The 16,592-nt window shown below is 54.1% G+C and overlaps 7 protein-coding genes across 7 annotated transcripts; 6 read left to right on the forward strand and 1 right to left on the reverse strand.

The window, feature by feature from the left end:
* Positions 1-2,465: 2,465 nt before the first annotated feature.
* J4E93_001154 (uncharacterized protein) lies at positions 2,466-3,115 on the forward strand (the record flags this gene model as incomplete). Its single annotated transcript, XM_049339106.1, has 2 exons — positions 2,466-2,896; positions 2,950-3,115. 2 exons carry the CDS (start codon positions 2,466-2,468, stop codon positions 3,113-3,115), a joined length of 597 nt encoding a protein of 198 aa, XP_049203063.1.
* A 645-nt stretch (positions 3,116-3,760) lies between these two features.
* Positions 3,761-4,366, reverse strand: J4E93_001155 (uncharacterized protein; the record flags this gene model as incomplete). Its single annotated transcript, XM_049339107.1, has 1 exon — positions 3,761-4,366. One exon carries the CDS (start codon positions 4,364-4,366, stop codon positions 3,761-3,763), a length of 606 nt encoding a protein of 201 aa, XP_049203064.1.
* A 514-nt stretch (positions 4,367-4,880) lies between these two features.
* On the forward strand, positions 4,881-6,333 carry J4E93_001156 (uncharacterized protein; the record flags this gene model as incomplete). The annotated part of the gene is made up of 3 exons (XM_049339108.1): positions 4,881-4,918; positions 4,969-5,135; positions 5,186-6,333. The coding sequence occupies 3 exons, from the start codon at positions 4,881-4,883 to the stop codon at positions 6,331-6,333; spliced, it is 1,353 nt and encodes a 450-aa protein (XP_049203065.1).
* Positions 6,334-7,195: 862 nt separating this feature from the next.
* On the forward strand, positions 7,196-8,544 carry J4E93_001157 (uncharacterized protein; the record flags this gene model as incomplete). Its single annotated transcript, XM_049339109.1, has 2 exons — positions 7,196-7,276; positions 7,339-8,544. 2 exons carry the CDS (start codon positions 7,196-7,198, stop codon positions 8,542-8,544), a joined length of 1,287 nt encoding a protein of 428 aa, XP_049203066.1.
* A 552-nt stretch (positions 8,545-9,096) lies between these two features.
* J4E93_001158 (uncharacterized protein) lies at positions 9,097-10,662 on the forward strand (the record flags this gene model as incomplete). The annotated part of the gene is made up of 1 exon (XM_049339110.1): positions 9,097-10,662. One exon carries the CDS (start codon positions 9,097-9,099, stop codon positions 10,660-10,662), a length of 1,566 nt encoding a protein of 521 aa, XP_049203067.1.
* Positions 10,663-10,988: 326 nt separating this feature from the next.
* J4E93_001159 (uncharacterized protein) lies at positions 10,989-11,918 on the forward strand (the record flags this gene model as incomplete). The annotated part of the gene is made up of 1 exon (XM_049339111.1): positions 10,989-11,918. One exon carries the CDS (start codon positions 10,989-10,991, stop codon positions 11,916-11,918), a length of 930 nt encoding a protein of 309 aa, XP_049203068.1.
* Positions 11,919-13,483: 1,565 nt separating this feature from the next.
* Positions 13,484-15,196, forward strand: J4E93_001160 (uncharacterized protein; the record flags this gene model as incomplete). Its single annotated transcript, XM_049339112.1, has 1 exon — positions 13,484-15,196. One exon carries the CDS (start codon positions 13,484-13,486, stop codon positions 15,194-15,196), a length of 1,713 nt encoding a protein of 570 aa, XP_049203069.1.
* Between the last annotated feature and the right edge of the window lie 1,396 nt (positions 15,197-16,592).

A 16,592-nucleotide genomic window follows, 5' to 3' on the forward strand; every position in this document is an offset into this window, starting at 1 on the left:
GCATTCGCCTTTGTGCCGGCTGTGGGAAGTTCGGCGAGAAAGGCTGAGACGGCGAACTTGCACTTTCCGAGAGAGCCCAGTCATCCACGTCGTTATCATCGATGAGACTATACAGCAGGGCATTGCTCAGCCAGGTAGATCCAGAGTTCTGGAGGACATCTAAATCTGCCCGAATCGAGGGGATTGGATGGTCCTCGTCTACTTCCTCTTTGAAGTATATGAGTACGCTGCCATGTTGCATATCTTCGTCATAGCTAAACCCGGCGTATGGACGCATTTCTTCTCTTCCATCTGTCCATATCTTGAAGTTCAACCATGTTTTCTGGTCAGACGGAAGAGCGTAGGAACCCGCCGATGACTCAGATCTGAAGACGGGAGGGCCGGGTGACGGCGCGACGGTCTTCTTGATCGGCACTCCTCCACCCCTACCACGAGGGGCCTTCGTGTCTTTGCCCTTAGCCTGATATTTTATCTTCTCCTTGCCTTTCGAAGAAGTGTCTGAGACTGATTCTGCCTTCGATGATTTCGTTTGCGGAGGTCGGGATCCAGAAGAGACATCAGACGGAAGGGTGGCCAGTCGCGGCCTGCTACTATTCCCGCCATCGTGCGTAGAACTACTGCGCGATGTAGTATGACTGTTGTTGCTGGATACTGTGAAGGAACGCGTCATGCCACTTCTCGGGTTGCTGCTGGGGTTTGGTGATGGACGCCATTCCGCAAATCCATCTCGGCTTTCATGTGTGGCTTCTGGCACCTTTCCTTTTACAGCAACTTTCTTTTCCTTTTTCTCAACTTCTTTCTGTTGTACCTTGCGACTACGAGCGCCTCGTGCTGACATATCCTCTTGGAGTCGATAACAAAACCTCGATCGGCGACAGGCTGGATGATTTGTTCAGACAGGGTCGCTTGATATCTCCAATGCACCCAAGGTGATATCAGTCCCTGGCATGGGCTTCGAAAGATTAAGAAATTCGTCGGAAGGCAGTGGGATTTGATTAGGAGTATACTGCAGTTCGGTCCCTCGTATATTCGGATGAATGCTATTTTTGCCGCGTGAATCCAGACACGAAAAGAACGAGATGCGCCGGCTGAAAACGTGGTCGTACCTGATTAGAAACTGACGACTGAAAGAGTGTGCAATGGCATGAAAATGTACGGAATTGAATGGACAAGAAATTCCACACGCGCGTAGGAAAAACGCGAGGGGTAAAAAGGGTGACAGCTATGCGGTACGGAGTTGTATATATTGAACCTATTCTCGAAAACCCATGTCCGCTCGTCCCGCCGTACAGGATGTGGAGCACAGGGCAGTAAGCAGTGATCAAAAGCGGTCTGGCTGCTGATAAGGAACGCATCCTACCGAGTTGCTGCAGGTTAATCCGCGAAGCGAACAGCCCAGCACAATGGCAGTCCCTATTGCGGACGAGGTGCATCGTGCGTGTGGAGAGACCAATAGCGACCCCAGTGTAATGGCTTGGATGGCAGACCATGGCAGTCTGTGATAAGTCCGGCTGATTCTTGTGCTTCTGGGCGGTCAGCACATCCCATCACCATGCAGCAGGAAATGAAAAACAATCCTTAGGCGCAGGCGAGGATGCAAAGGAAGAGCGGCACAGGCGAGCGGCGTGAGATTTGAACGTCTAGGTGGTCCGCGGTGCTGCTCCATAACGTCCGGATTCACGCAAGGTATCCCTTGTGTTTGGGGCGCTCGGCCCACAGCGCTGGGTGATGAGCGCAGAGACGTTTGGCCGGGTCGAATCTCAGGTGATTGCTGGCTGTCAACGGCCGCTTGCTCGGCGGTTCTGCCCAGCATCCACGAATAACGTCGACGCCCATGTGCCGTCTAGGCTGAGGGAAGCGGGTTGGGCGCCGACAGCTGTCTAGGCCCACTCTCAGCTGCGGCGTGTGTTGTTGTGGTTCCACGCGAAGCAGCTAATGCGCATTGAGCAGCGAGCAGCGAAAATCAAAGCATGGCAGGATGCGAACACTTTCTAGTACTTCGGCGTAGTTTGAAAACGTGTTCTACCGCCGGCGCATGGCGTGTTTGAGGTGTCGTCGTAGGATGCGGTGTTGTGGTGTTGTGGTTGGCTCGAAATGAGGAAGGCACGATCCAGCCACACAATACCAGCCTCCCCCGCCTTCACCAATACCCACCACCCGAGCAGACATCCCACTTTAAAGTATACATCCCGGTTTCCGTCGACTATACGTCACTCCGCAACACCGCGACCGTTCTGCAACCCGATCGCAAAGCAAGACGCATCCTGGTCTGTTGTCGCTGCAGCATCTTAAAAGCGCGCTGCCCTGCATTTCCTCAGCGCCTTGTCGTCGTCTTGCATCTCTCACTTGGTCGCATCGCACCTGCTCCGTTACACGGCATCAACCAACCGTGGTTCAGCTGACAGCCCCGACCAAAGCAAACTCATCTTCTCACGAAGCATCTGCGGTACCTGTCAACTGCCATCATGTCGTTCTCCGGACTATCCTTCATCTTTTGGCGCATCTTCCAGATCATCACCCTCATACCTGCGCTGGGTATGCTGGCGTGGTTCGTCGATTGGTACAACAGCCGCAACCTGCTCACACCCACGTCCATCCTCGTGCTCTTTATTGTATCCGTCCTCGGCGCAGTATGGGCTCTAGGCACCCTCTTCCTCTACACGCGCGCAAAGCACTCGGCTAAATTCGTTGCCTTTATCGATCTTCTCTTCATGGGCGCCTTCATCGGAGCCGTCTACGCTCTTCGCGGCATTGCCGATGCTGACTGCACCAACTGGCGTCGAAGTGGTTCTTACAGCACCGACTTGGGTCTTTTCACCGTCAGTGGTACTGGATTCGGAGTCGACACCAACCGCCAATGCGCCATGCTCAAGGCCTCGTGGGCGTTCGGTATCATGTAAGTTCTACTTTTCGAGATCGAAAGCGATCCCGAAGCTAATGTCTCCGCAGGAACATCATCTTCTTCTTCATCACATCCATCCTGGCCCTCCTTGTGCACCGCCACCACCGCAACGACCGTGTCGTCGTCAAGCGCGAAGTCCACCGATCGCGTCACGGCCACCACTCCCGCAGCCCCCGCGCGAGCCACAGCCGGAGCCGCCGCAGCTACGTCTAAGAAGCAGACGAGAAATGTATGATGAGGATTATCACGGGTACTGGAGTTGGGGTTTGGAAACATCTGGCAAAAGGCCATGGTCAGATCTTTACGAATTTCTTTGGACATATTCCCCCTTTGATTTTTGGTAATTGGGACGCTGGGATGCAAGCAACGTGGTTACGAAGTTTGTTACGAGGATATATCCTGGATGTCATGTAGATTAGCACGAATTTTGTAGATAATTGCTTCATTTGGCCTTTGGTTGCGAGCGAATCCATGCTCTGAACTACAGCGAAATGAAATGTCAACCAACACTTCCAACAACAATATTTAGCTCACAACAACAGTTTGTGCCCAATGTGCGATGACAGGCATGTTGACCACGTTGCGAAGTCTCTTGTACCAGGATGTTCGTTGTTCACCATTGGTGACGTTGACTCGCATCGCCTTGGTTCTTGCACCCCTCCAGGCCAACCCTCGTGTCAGCACACTAACTCATTCGACCAATTCACATCCGTCAAACTCAAGATACATGGTAATTGGGTTTGATATTTTTACAGATGCGTCGCGCGTTACTCCATGCAAGCACTCATATATGCAATTCCACCCCATCATGATACTGGTACAATGCAGTCTTACAGTCCATAGCCACTCTCCCTCTTTCTACCACACCCTGCACAGCGCCATGCCACCCAACTGCCGCTCCACACATTCCCTCGCCTCCAATATCCCCCGGTCCGTCGTGACAAACATGCACTCTCCCGGCCTAGTCAAACCCTTCACATAGCTCGACTCTCTTGTCCGCGTGATCTTAGCCAGATCCTCGCTCGTCAGCCATATCCGCCGTGTGGGCTTGGATATCAGCTTCATATTCTTCAGGACAGGCTCGTTCTGCCAGTACTTCAGGCCGAGCCATAACCGTCTCCGCGCGGGGTTCTGGGGTACGTGTACGTCGTGGATTTGTTCGGCGCCGAGTGGTGACTTTTGTTTTGTGCCGGCGGGGGCGTCGACGGGGTAGGCGAGCCAGGGCTCTTCTGCAAGCTTCTGTGCCATTTGCTCGTGTTGCTCTGGGTCTTGCTGCGTTTGTAGCAGGAAGGGCTTGGGTGGTGTGGGCCCGCCGAGGGTGACGGAGGAGAGGAAGCCTTCGCGCTGGAGGCCGAGTGCGATGTTGACGTGCATCTTGGAGACGGGTATTGACGTCAGTCCGAGGCGGGCTTTGGACGCATTCTGCATGTGCGAGCAGACGTGGGCGAGGTTGACGAGAGACATGTTGGCGGGTGTGGATGTGGGAATTTGCCCTCGCTGGGCTGCGGCGGAGGGCGAGCGCGATGGGTGTGGGCGACGGTATGTCCAGTGTATGTGTTCGAGTTGACGGCGAGGGTCAATGCAGGGTGCTGGCTCAATTGCGCGTGCCGTGGGTGGATGCTCGTGCTCGACGATGCTCGATGCAGCAAATTTCTGGATTGGCTCGGAGGTCCGCAAGTCACGGGTGGAGCAGAGCTGCCCGCTGCCCATTCGGCAGAGCTTGGGCCGGCGCCTACTAGACAAGAACTAACCCGCGGGCGCTTCGAGCACGACGCAAATAGAAGAGCGCGCAGCTGTTGGCTGCACCCGTGGGGAGCTGAGATGACAGCCTTGCGACCCTATATATGTCACAGTTCTCTTGATGCTGCTGCGAGCGTGCTGACTTCCGTCTTACTTCACTACAGCTACTCCTAGTACTCCACATCTTGGCCCGGATATATCTTGGACGCCTGATAGACTGCCAGCTTACACTAACACCATGCCTCCGCAGCAGGGAGAAGTGTCCCTCTTGACGCTGTAAGTAGTGGTAGCTTTGCCTATCTTGATCCTATACTGACTGTGAATAGTTTCGCAGACGTCCACTATTACATCTCCCCGCCTACCCAGATCCCCCCGCACCACCGCTTCGACAAGAGCTCTTATGTCTATCTGTACCACAACCCTATGCGCCAGAGTGGGCGCATAGAAGTCGCGAACCATGCGGGCACTCCCAACCAGGATGCCTTTTCAGGCCGTGAGTGCTGACATATTTGCCCATCACACACGAGCTGACATGCTGCATAGAGCTGGACACCGTCAAGATCGAACACACATACAAACACCCATGTCTGTTCACCCTCACGGTCGACGCTTTCCGGAGTCACAATGGCAGCGCGAGCCCCCACCAAGACACGTCGCAATGGCATCTCCCCACACCCGATCCTTCGAACCAGGGCAAATACATGTACAGGCTGCACACGGTGGACTTGTACTTCTGGACGCCAGAAGACGCGAGCCTCTTCCTCGACTCTATACGGAGAGTGCTGCAACCACACCAAATGCAGATTGTGCGCAACCCCAATGCAACACCAACGCACTCGGAGCACAAGAACGATGCCCTGAGCCCAGTCATCGCAAGGCTGGAGAGCGCAGCCATATCACACACAAGCCGCACTCCGAGTGTTAGCACAACACAGTCATTCCCCGGCCCTCCCACAGCACCTGCCCCTACATCACCTCCTCCCAGCGAGCAGCCACCCAACTACGCTCCAATGGCATACAACCCGGCTGCTCCAGCTGCGCCTGAGCCAATTGCTCATCGCGAGAAGACACCACCTCCACCAGACGCCAATGATGGTACGGGACTTGGGTCTGCTGCAGTCCATGATCAGCACGCAGCGCAATACGGCAACCCGTTACAAGCTTCGTTCGCGCCTCAACCGACATCTGGGGCATACTTCCCAGGACCACCAGCGCCCGGCCAGGGCTTCACAGGCCCACCGAGTGCATCCCAAAGTCCGCCATCCTTCGCACCACCCCCGTCTGCCCCTCCACCAGGCCAATACAACGGCACCCCACCACCCCCAGCCATGAAGCGAACATCCACAGCACCAGTCCACCAATACGCCAACTACCCATCCTCGCCTGGCTTCCCTCCTGCCCCCCAATCTCCTCCCGCGCATTCTGCATTACCATCTCCTGGATTCCCTCCCCAGCAATACCAGCCAATGGCTTCTCCCGGCTACGCACAATACCAGTACGGTAGTACAGGAACTCCGCCACAAGGACAGAACCTGCATCAGCAGCTGTACAGACCAACGGAGAACGAAGCCGCAGTGCAAGACCACGAGAACCCCAACGCACCGCAACGCAACTCCAACATCGGAAAGCGGGTAGATAAAGTGGAGAAGGGAATTGGCAGTTTCTTGAAAAAGTTGGATAAGAAGTTTTAGTCTATCATACCTCAGCACGCGTGCAGTTCTTGTATCTATTGTATTTACCTTGGAGTTGAATTAGCCAGCGTCGACTTCGTTCAAATCATTTACTCGAAAAAATATACTGTATAACCATTTTGAAAATATGTAACTCCCTGCAGCCGTTATTGCGACCAGCGTTTGTCTTGTCTGTGCCACGGCGCTGTAGATCAAACATGTGAATGCGATCATCCTGCAGTATGATGCGCCAATCAGGTGCCGGCGCTAGTGTGGACCTTGAATCTGGGAGATGGCGCCTAAGAATAGCAGCAGGTTTTGGAGATGACATGAGGCTTGCTTTTGGCGTCTGCCGCTGGCTGATTGTCATCTTGCATAATGCATAACTGTTGAGGATGCGATTGAACGTGTAGACACTGAGATGCCCGAGCAATACCATACTGTGTCCTACTGCACTGTACATGCTGCATTCTTCCTATTTCGTTGTGCCACAGCCCCTGGTCACAGCTCCTATCATCCCGGCAACCCCATCAACACTCAGCCAGCTTGCCAAGACCAACTTCCGGGCGCAGACCTAGCCAGACCATTACTCGCGGCTCTCCCCCATTGTTGTTCGGTCGTTCCGTAGTCGCCAAACTATACACCCATTAACCCCCCATATCCTAACCGCATCCACGACATCGCTTCCCGCCGCTTGTCCTTAACGTTTTGCCCTGACGTTCGCACGACACAACGGTTCGACAGCTCCCTAGTGCCAAACAGAGCCGGGCGATCCACACTTTTCCAAACAAGTGATCTCATTGTGCAAACAAGACTCCGGTGACAGGTTCTGGTTGACGCATTTGACGTCTGGACGGGACCCGTGCATGGTTGTTTGGGTGCCATGTTGTTACCCGCGCGGCATGCAAGGGACGGCGCCCTCGAGAGGAGAGAAGTCTCCAAGCAGGGCAGGACCTTTGTCGTAGTAAGTTTACGCCATCGCTCTACCATACTCTACCGCACACTGGCTAACCCTGCATTGCCCAGGTCGGAATCATCGCCGTCGCCATCTTCGCCATCCTCATAATCACATACTTCTCAACCCTCAAGTTCCGCGCCCCGTACCGCGCCGCAAAGAAAGCACAACAGTCGTCCGCCGACAAACTTCCCTCGTTATTCTCGTGGAAAGCGTTCCGCAAGCGCCCGCGCCGAAATGACTACTCGACCAGTCTGCAGGATACGGAGTATCGGGGGAGCACCAGCAGGGCGAGTGGTGAGATGAGCGGAGCAGCGGCAGGAGATCCGGAGAGGCAAATAAACAGCACGACCGGTGCTGGCGTCGATAGAAATACCTCCGTCCGTAGCGTCATGACACTCCCCGCCTACTCGTCCGCCGCACGAGAGAACGAGCGCGTCCTAGCCCGTGAAGGCGAACGCGGCGGCGTAGACACAGTCCTCGAGCTCCCAGAAACCGTCGACGAAGAAGAGCGCCAACGAGAAGAAGAAATGGAATCCCTCTACCAAATCCGCCTCGCCCGCCGCATCGAAGCCACCGACCGCGAAGCCCGGCGTCAAGCCAGACGAGAAGCCCGCGCTCGCGGCGACGTCCAAGCCCTAGCTGACATACGGCGCCGCGCAGAAGAAGCCGCAGACCTCTCCGTCTCCCAGATGCTCATCGCAGAGCACCAGGCGCGGACCCGGTCGAGAGACAGACGCGTGAGCGCTGTCGCATATGGCGACTTAGGCGTCGCGCGCCACGACGGCACACGCCTCCGAGCCAACTCCTCCGAAAGCGATAACAGACCCCTCCTCGACTCCGCCGCCTCCTTCTCTGGTCAATCCCGCGGCCGTGACGCCCACGCCCGCGGCCTCTCCGTTACATCTCTCACACAATCCGTCGAATCCCGCGGGTCGGACGATTACGACTTTGCGGATGCGTCAAGATCGAATTCACATTCTACTGCTGGGCCTAGTCCTGGTCCCAGTCCAAATACCGAGGGGTTCGAGGTTGTGAGCTTGAATCCGGAGGGGAGTTATAGTGGGAGTGGAAGTGGAAGTGGAGTTGGCGGGAGTGGACCAGTACCAGGCGAAGACGCGCCTGCGTATGAAGATCCCCCGAATTACGAAAGTCCGATTAATACGAGGGCGCCGCAGTTACCGGCGTTGAATCTGAATTTAGAGCGCTTGCCTAGTATACGCGTTACGACGGGCGAGACGCCTGTGGAGGGGAGAGTGGGGTCGCCGTTGAGGTAATGAAAAGACTTTGTTTGTTGGCAACAATTCCTCGCATTTGATCAATTTCTTCGGAATCAGCGTTTCATTCTTCAGCTCGTTCAACGAAGGTTATGAAGTGGCGTTAAAGGGAAAGGAGCATATGTATACATAGATAGTGAGGTGCTCGGGCTGCTCAATGTTTAATCGTATTACATCATAAGTGGGTGAAGAGTGCGCGGGTAGCATTTGAGACGTTGGTGAGAGCGAAAGTGGAAAGCTTACGTGCCATGGATAGGATTTCATGGGTCTTTCACTACGGGCGGCGTTTGAACTGGTAGGGGGGGCCCGAGCGGTGTGTTCGACTGTTTTTTTTTCAAGTCCTATATTCGACTCCAGACTTTGTCTACGCCGCTCTACTACCAGTCTCAACGCCGCTACCAGAAGAGTAACGTTCAACTACCGCGAGCGACCATTGGCTTCAACTTTCAACTTTGAGGCGGACGCTGTTGTAGTTGCGGACTCTTCACTCAACCTCTACTCACACCACTGTTCGTCCACCGTCTCAACGAAGTCGGCCTAACAGCATACAACATGTCCCTCCAGAAGCTATCGACCGAGCTTGATGGCCACATCGCCAGCTGCCTCGTCGGCAACACCAAGGCTCTCAGCGCCTTTTCCAAGACGAACAAATACTACCGAGGCATTGCTGAGCCATATCTCTACACGAATGTTGAAGTGTATGAATCTGATCTTGAAAGGCCACTGCGACTGCTCTTCACGTTGTTAGACCGTAAGGAACTCGCCCTTCACATCAAGAGCTTGAGCTACGTACCAGCCCAGCATGGGTCCTCTCACGACGCCGACATAAAGCCGTCGACGAGGAAGGAGCTCCAGTCTGATGTATGGAAGTACACGTACGCGATACAAGAGGTGCTGGACGAAGTTCTCTCTCCAGGATGCGGGTTCTTGGAATTCCTCTCAGCAAAACTGACCTTGTATTGTGACATACTGACGGCTCCCATGGGACACTATCTAGCCAGCGACCAGGTTTTCACGCTCATTCTGTTTATGGCGCAGAAGGTCCAGTATCTAGAACTTGGTTCCAAAGAGCCACCTACACATGTGTTACGTCTCCTTTGGGCACCTTGGAATGACGGCAAAGGCCCCTTTCAGAACGTTAAACGTCTCGTCCACAACGCCGGTCTTTCTCTGATGCCTTCCGCCGTGGTACTGCCAACTCTACGAACACTAGAGTACAACGTCGGGTATTTCGACGTCGCACGAACGACTACGTCGATCTTCCATTATCCATCCCCTATGCCTGCGTCACCCGTCCTCCGCCGAATTCAGTTTACGACAACCAGAAACATCACTCCTGCTATAATCCAGAACATGGTCAGCAACCCAGCAATGGCCAACCTCCGAGAACTCGTAGTAGATGATTGCGGACGCAGCATACGCAACCTGCCTCTCGCTTTACGTGGCGACAACCTAGCCGAACTCCTACGAAGCCTAGAGAAACACACTCCACTCCTAGAACTACTCCAGTGGTCAACTCAGAAGTCCGACCAACAAGAAGGCCACCCACGTTTCGATACGTTCAAAGACCTCACAAACCTCCGCAAGTTACACATCGATTTCGACCTCCTTGTCCCCAAAAGCGACACCAACTCCACCAACTTGAAGTGTCTCTCCAACCCTTACGCCGTCTTCCCCGCAAGCTTGGAAGATTTGACGTTGGACTGCGTTGATATCGATAAGCTCCACCATCTCATCACCATGTTCCACGACTCCATCGAAGAAAGCGACGACATGAGCGAAACTGAGGCACTCCAAATCTGCCTCGCCAGTCTAGCCGCCATGTTTCCTCCCCTTAAACGCCTCGCCCTCGTAGTAGTCATGGAGATGGACAACCCACGTGAGGATGCACCTCGCCTACATGAGTTGGATCCGGCGGATATCACCTTCTTCCGGTACGCTGCAGATGAGCTTCATAAGCTGGGTATCACATTTGAGGTCTGGAGGAAAGAAGGGCATTATGAGAAGGAGAAGAAGTTGTTGGTGAAGAAGGGGTGGACGGCGCCGTTGCCGCATTCGGTGGTGAAGGCTGTGCAGCGGAGGGCTAGTCATTGGTCAGATAACGTTGATGATCTATAGGTTTACAGAGCATGGGCTGGGATAGAGATGTAGTTCGAAACTGGACTACCTCTGGAGTATACGTTGCCTTGAATATAGATCAGTTGTAAATATATAGTATTGTGTATGCTGCAACCCCATCTGTGTTGCAGTGCCATCCATGGATCACTTCGGGATCGCGCACGTGATAATGCGCTTCGCTCCTCCGCTCTTCCCCCCTCCACGCACTCACTTCACTAGCGTCTTATCACGTCACGGCTGCCTATTTACCTCATCCTCTTCCTCTCAGCACACATCAATCATTACCGGTACGCCACCGCACACTCTCCCGCACCCGCGCCGCAACCATGGCAGTGCCCTCGAAAGCGGAGGCCATGATCGACAAGCTGCCGGCCGAGCTGACGATCGACGTCATGAGTTACCTGCGACCTCACGATCTGACTCAGCTGGCGCGCGCTTCGAAGCGGTATCGCGAGTTTGCGCAGTCCGCGCTCTGGACAAGCATCGAGCTCCACCGCCAAGACGCCCACAATGACTGCGTCACCCTTTCCCACAAACAGCCTCCAAGAGCCTACCTTGACGATTGCTTGCTACATCCATGGTGCTACCGCAATTACGACGGGGTGGATGCCGAATACGATACCAGAAACGAGCAGTTTCGTGCTGCCATCAGGGAGATGTATGCGTCTGATGGCAAATCTGAAGCTTGGGTTAGGATCAAGCCGGTCGTACGACACCTGTGCCTCACGGTAACGCATGAGAGCCCGCCCGAGATCTGGAATATGATACTCTCTCTTCCCAATCTCCATACCATCGAGCTCATTGGCGAGTACTCCGAAGATCGGATAGGTCCGCCCATGGCTCTAGGCCTCCTCCCGAAACCGGCGGCAACCAAAGTACAGAATGTACGTCTGAGAGGCTATATCCCCACGGAGTTTGTGTCGGCCATCTGCAAGTCATCAGCGGCTACTATCGTTAGTCTCGATATCGGCGTTCTCGATGAACCAGAGTTCTTCAGAGGCCGCGAATTGGGGCGGACGGAATATGGGGAGACTGTATGTCCGATGTACATGTGTCCTCGAAGTCCCACGTGGTATCATGCGGTTGAATGGCCTCAGTTCACCTCGCTTACTCATCTGCTATTGTGTAAACCTGCTCGTTTCAATGGCTTCCGCAAGAGACCCAATGATGTTGACTACGAAGCCCCTCAACTGCAACAATGGGCGACTATTGGCCCAAAGCAGGACCGGATGAATCCCTACAAGACTTTTCAATGAAGCTGTTACCAGGAGTTCAGGTGAACCAGATCCTAGGTAACTACATGTTCTTCGACACCGAACGCGGCACAATTCTCAACCAACATGGCGCCGACGGACTGAAAGTGCATCTCGAGTTCGACGGAAAACACGATCTTGAGGCTCTCTACGACAGTGACAATTTCACTGATGAGGGCGATTGGGAGTGGAGGGACGCTTCAATAGATTACTTGTACCACTTGTCAACGCGCGAATAGGGAAGATCTGTATGACTTTGCTACATACATCGAGTTCTATAGTCACAGATAGGTAGTGTAGAAGACAATGTATACCTCGGGTCCCAATATGCAGTTTAGTTTCTCTAACACAAGCGTCTATGTAGGCGGCAAGCGACACAATCTCTCTAACCACGAACCTTATTCATGTAGACGTTAGTACCGAGACCCCTTCACTTCATTATCGATCTAACATGCATTTCCATCAATACAGGCTCCTGGATAGACCCCCACGTACTCGCGCACGAGTAGCACGAGCAAAGTGAAAGTGGAAGCAACAGACTCTGAGGATTGCGATCTCTCTTGTTCTATGAGGAGTACCTTTACGTATGTGGTTGTTATGTATTTCGGGAGTCATGAGTGGCTCGTCTCGCTCTGCGTCATCGCAGTACCATGGATGGGATGGAAGAACCGAAGTGAAAGCAACACATCCCTTGCCGCTTGCAAATGACCGTCAGTGCGTTTCGCCGCCATCGTTCCGTATTCAGATCAATAGTGACGGAATAAATCACGTGTTAGCTGGTCCTCACGGTGGGTCTGGTCTTCCAGCAATACCGCGGCCTCTGGGACCCATTTCCACCCATCCACTGCCACTTTCAACAATTCGATCGCGAATTTGCGAGCTCACAAAAGTCTTCAAGCAAAAAAGCCTCGCCATACCCACGGACTAGCAGGTGCACCGCGATGTCTCAGCTACCATCCACGCCCGCGACGCTACCGCGCCCGCCGAAGCGCGCGCACGAAGAGGAATTGGTTGGGCCGGCCAAGCGACAACGCCAACATGGTCTTTGGACGCCGCCTGAGGATTCTACCGACGTCCACGATTGCTACACCCAAACACCCTCGCTTTACATTCCACGACCACCATTGTCACCTCTTGTCCATCCTCCGTACTTAAGCCCGCCGCATACTCACCCATCGGTCCCACTGAACCCACGGGGATCCAACCCAGGATATACGCCTTACCAGAACGGCTTATATACCTCCACTTCAGGGTATATACACGGCGACAACCGACAGTATGGTTCCGGCTCGTCATTACAGCCTCCGATAGCTACTCAGATGGGTTTTGGGAATCTGTACCAAGTCTATGGACCTAACGTAAACCGACACCCTGCTCCAGTGGTACAGCCTGACTTTCCGTGGGGGTTACATCGACCCCAGACTGCGCGCGGGTATGAACAAAAACAAGCCACGCTGCCTACAACGGTCCAACAGCCTGCGGCAACGGCGCTGCCTGGGTATGCGCCGAGACTACATGTAACCCATACTGGGCGTAGTTACCTGCCAACCCACCCTATGGTACCTACAATGGCTGCAAACGATCCGCGTCAGCAACAGCAGCAACGATACACTCAGCAAGTCGTTGGTACACAAGGACCACACCAGTACAGCGCATCTCCAGTCCCAGCCGCGCAGGGCGCTTTCCACCAGACAGGAGTAGAGGAGTTTCGTTCCGGTACCCAAGTCCCCGCTGTGAATGTACAGGCCGCGCGAACGACGCCGCGCACTCAGCAAGAGCAGTGGCTGATCAATGCGCATCCCGACCTTCAAGGAAAGACCGTCATGACCATACCAGCTATTCCTGCTGAGCAAGGCACTCTGGGGGCTGCTGTCCATCCTCGAATTGAATTGCTCGTGCCGCGCGATGTGTGGCGTCTGCGAGCTCTGCCACCACTTCAACGATATATCGCCTACCACCGTATGGAAGAGCTAGGACGTCGGATGAGCCAGTGTGACCAAGCTAGCGAAGAGTACCTCCAGATTTGGAATCGAATCGTGAACGTCCAAACGAGCTTGATGGAGGGAGAGGTGGAGTTGGCGAACAGATTCAAGCAGAACACGGCCGAGACCAGGGCAAGTTGGAGCGAACTCGTGGCATCTCAGGCTGTCGAGACGCCAGTCAATCAGCAAATGCGGGCTGCCTGTCGCTATCGTGCCACTGCATGTGTGACGCCTGCTGAGCATCTGGCGGTCAAGGTTCAGCCATCCACATCTGGCCAAGTGCTGGCACAGCAGAAGCCAGCTACGCAGCAGAAGCCGTTACCGAAGCCTCAGACCCCTATGGCTTCTGCGCCTATCGTTGCATCGTCAGCACCAGAAGAGCCCATCAAACCAGACCAGAGGAAACATCCCCAGGACAAGGTTCCCGTCCCTCCATACCCTCGCGACAAAATCTCGGACTTCACCCCGCACGAAGTAACCGGAATGTACATGTGCAACCACTCATTCGACACCGCAGTCTGCTGCAAAGTAGGGCTTAATAGGAGGCAAAAGATCAATTCAATTGGGAGAACCCTCGCGAAGTGGAGAGAAGAAGTAGAATTCTTGGTCAGAAAGGGCGACTTGCATATCAGCCATATAATGTGGAAGAAGGAACAGTCGCCCAAGCGGAATGAAGACCAGAAGACGAAGCATGCGGAGAAAGAGCGACTGCGGGGTGAAAAGAAGGCGGATGCCAGCGCGAAAAAAGAAGCGAGAAAGGAACAGAGGAAGAAATGGCGAGAGGAGCCACACGATGAGATCGATGCAGGAGCTGCATCTGGACCTATTCTAGCACCAAATCCGCTTAAACAGGACGTCGCGCCTACTTCTGAAATAGATTCTGAGCTTTCTGCAGAAGAAGAGACCGCTGCCGCCGAGACCGCATTTCAAGAAGAAACCGCAAAAAGGCTGAAGAAGTACGAGTGGGATATCAAGAAATGCCGACTCTACGAGAGAGGGAAGAAGTGGCCTAATTGGTCACGCTTCAATGAATGGTGGGCGGTCAAACATCTTGAGGCTCAGGGTTTGCAGCTCTCACCAGAGCAGGTAATCATCTTGAAGGGCGACGAGCCGTCCAGTCTTCGGGACAAGAATCCCGCGTTCGTGAAGAAGAAAGGTGAGGAGATGGTGTCGATGCCGATCCAGGAGCCGGTAAAGGATCCGAGCTTGGATGATCTGTTCGAGGATGCGGATGAAGATGTCGAGCAAGATGATCGAAGATTGGATGATTTGTTTGAGGACAATGGCTCGGAGCAGTAGAAGACACTTCCCGAGCCTGTGTAACTTCTCAAGAATGGCTTCGGCCGATGTTAAAGGTCGTTAGCACAACGCCACGCAAGGCTATAACAGGCGTCCTTGAGCTCGTGGCCAGTGTCGAATATATGACAAAATGAAACCCATTATTCGTATGCAACATCGCCCACCATTGTCGATCTGAAATATGATGTGCTCACATTGTGAAGTGGCGATCGAAGTATGACTTACTCGTATCCATATCTTTCTCACAACGCTCTTGACGGGCCCGTGCAATGAATCGCATTGTGCAGGTCCATGCTCAACACCAACTTCGTGACGTCTCTCGTATTAACGATGCCGTTGTGCTTGGTGCGTGCACGACGTCACGAAAGGAGAACCTAGTCGTAGTTCTCTTCACTCTGGGGAGAATGCACAGATCCTGGAACCTAGATAGTTAGTCCAGTACTTTTATACAGACCGCTGGGGTCACATTTACCAGTGGACACCCCCGTCTACCTGCCCACCCACGAAGTCTTGTTACTCATATAACAAGATGCAGTCTTACGCGCACAACAAGGGCAACTACGTTTTCGTCCGCCGCAAGCGCACAAGATCGGTCGAAGTCCGCCGCGCAGACGATCTCCACCGCCACTCCCTATCCTCCTTATCATCCGAGGAACGCATCTTGCATTATGTTGGTGGTGAGCGTAACCGCGTCTGCCGTTGTCATGATGCAGGACGACATGGCGAGAGGACGTCCACCGTAGCATGCGAGTCGAGGCATCTGAGCGCTAGCATTATGCTATACCTGGAACGCCATGGCCTCGAATCTTGCAGCTTCGCTGACTTCCGGAAGTATCGCGCAAGCCGAGAAGCGAAATGGGCGATGGAAGGCGTATTTGTTGAAGACTTTCACTATACCAGCAGGAACAAAGACTTCGTATGTCGCTGCTCACAACCCAGGAAGCATAGCTATAGCAAGCCGCGCCATCCTGAGATCGTCGAGCAATGCGCGGAGTTCTTTTGTATGCACAAGGATAAGAACACCGTTTCGAAGGACCAGTGGAAGGGCGTGAATGGCGATGAGCCCCCGGCGTACACACCCAGTGTAGACTTGTTATCCGGTTCCGTGCCTGATTCGCGGCCAAGCTCGTCAGGACATGTTGGGGAGAAGTCTAGACCACGAGCCTCGCTAGAGACGAGGATACGTGACACTGCCGAGCGTATATCTTCGATCATCCCAGGCCGTCATCGTAGTGCTTCAATTCCAGCAAGGGAGCCAGAGATGCCGCCTCAAGTATGGCAGAAGGGTCGTCCATCAGTCTTGATCTCTCAACACGGTAACTCTTCGCGTGATAGCACGCCCATGGGCTCGGCTCCCCCATCTACGCGCGCAGCCTCACCGGCAGTGCCGCACACG

The sequence above is a fragment of the Alternaria ventricosa genome, assembly GCF_023758065.1.
Source record: "Alternaria ventricosa strain BMP 2768 chromosome Unknown scaffold_2, whole genome shotgun sequence".
Lineage (NCBI taxonomy): Eukaryota > Fungi > Ascomycota > Dothideomycetes > Pleosporales > Pleosporaceae > Alternaria > Alternaria ventricosa.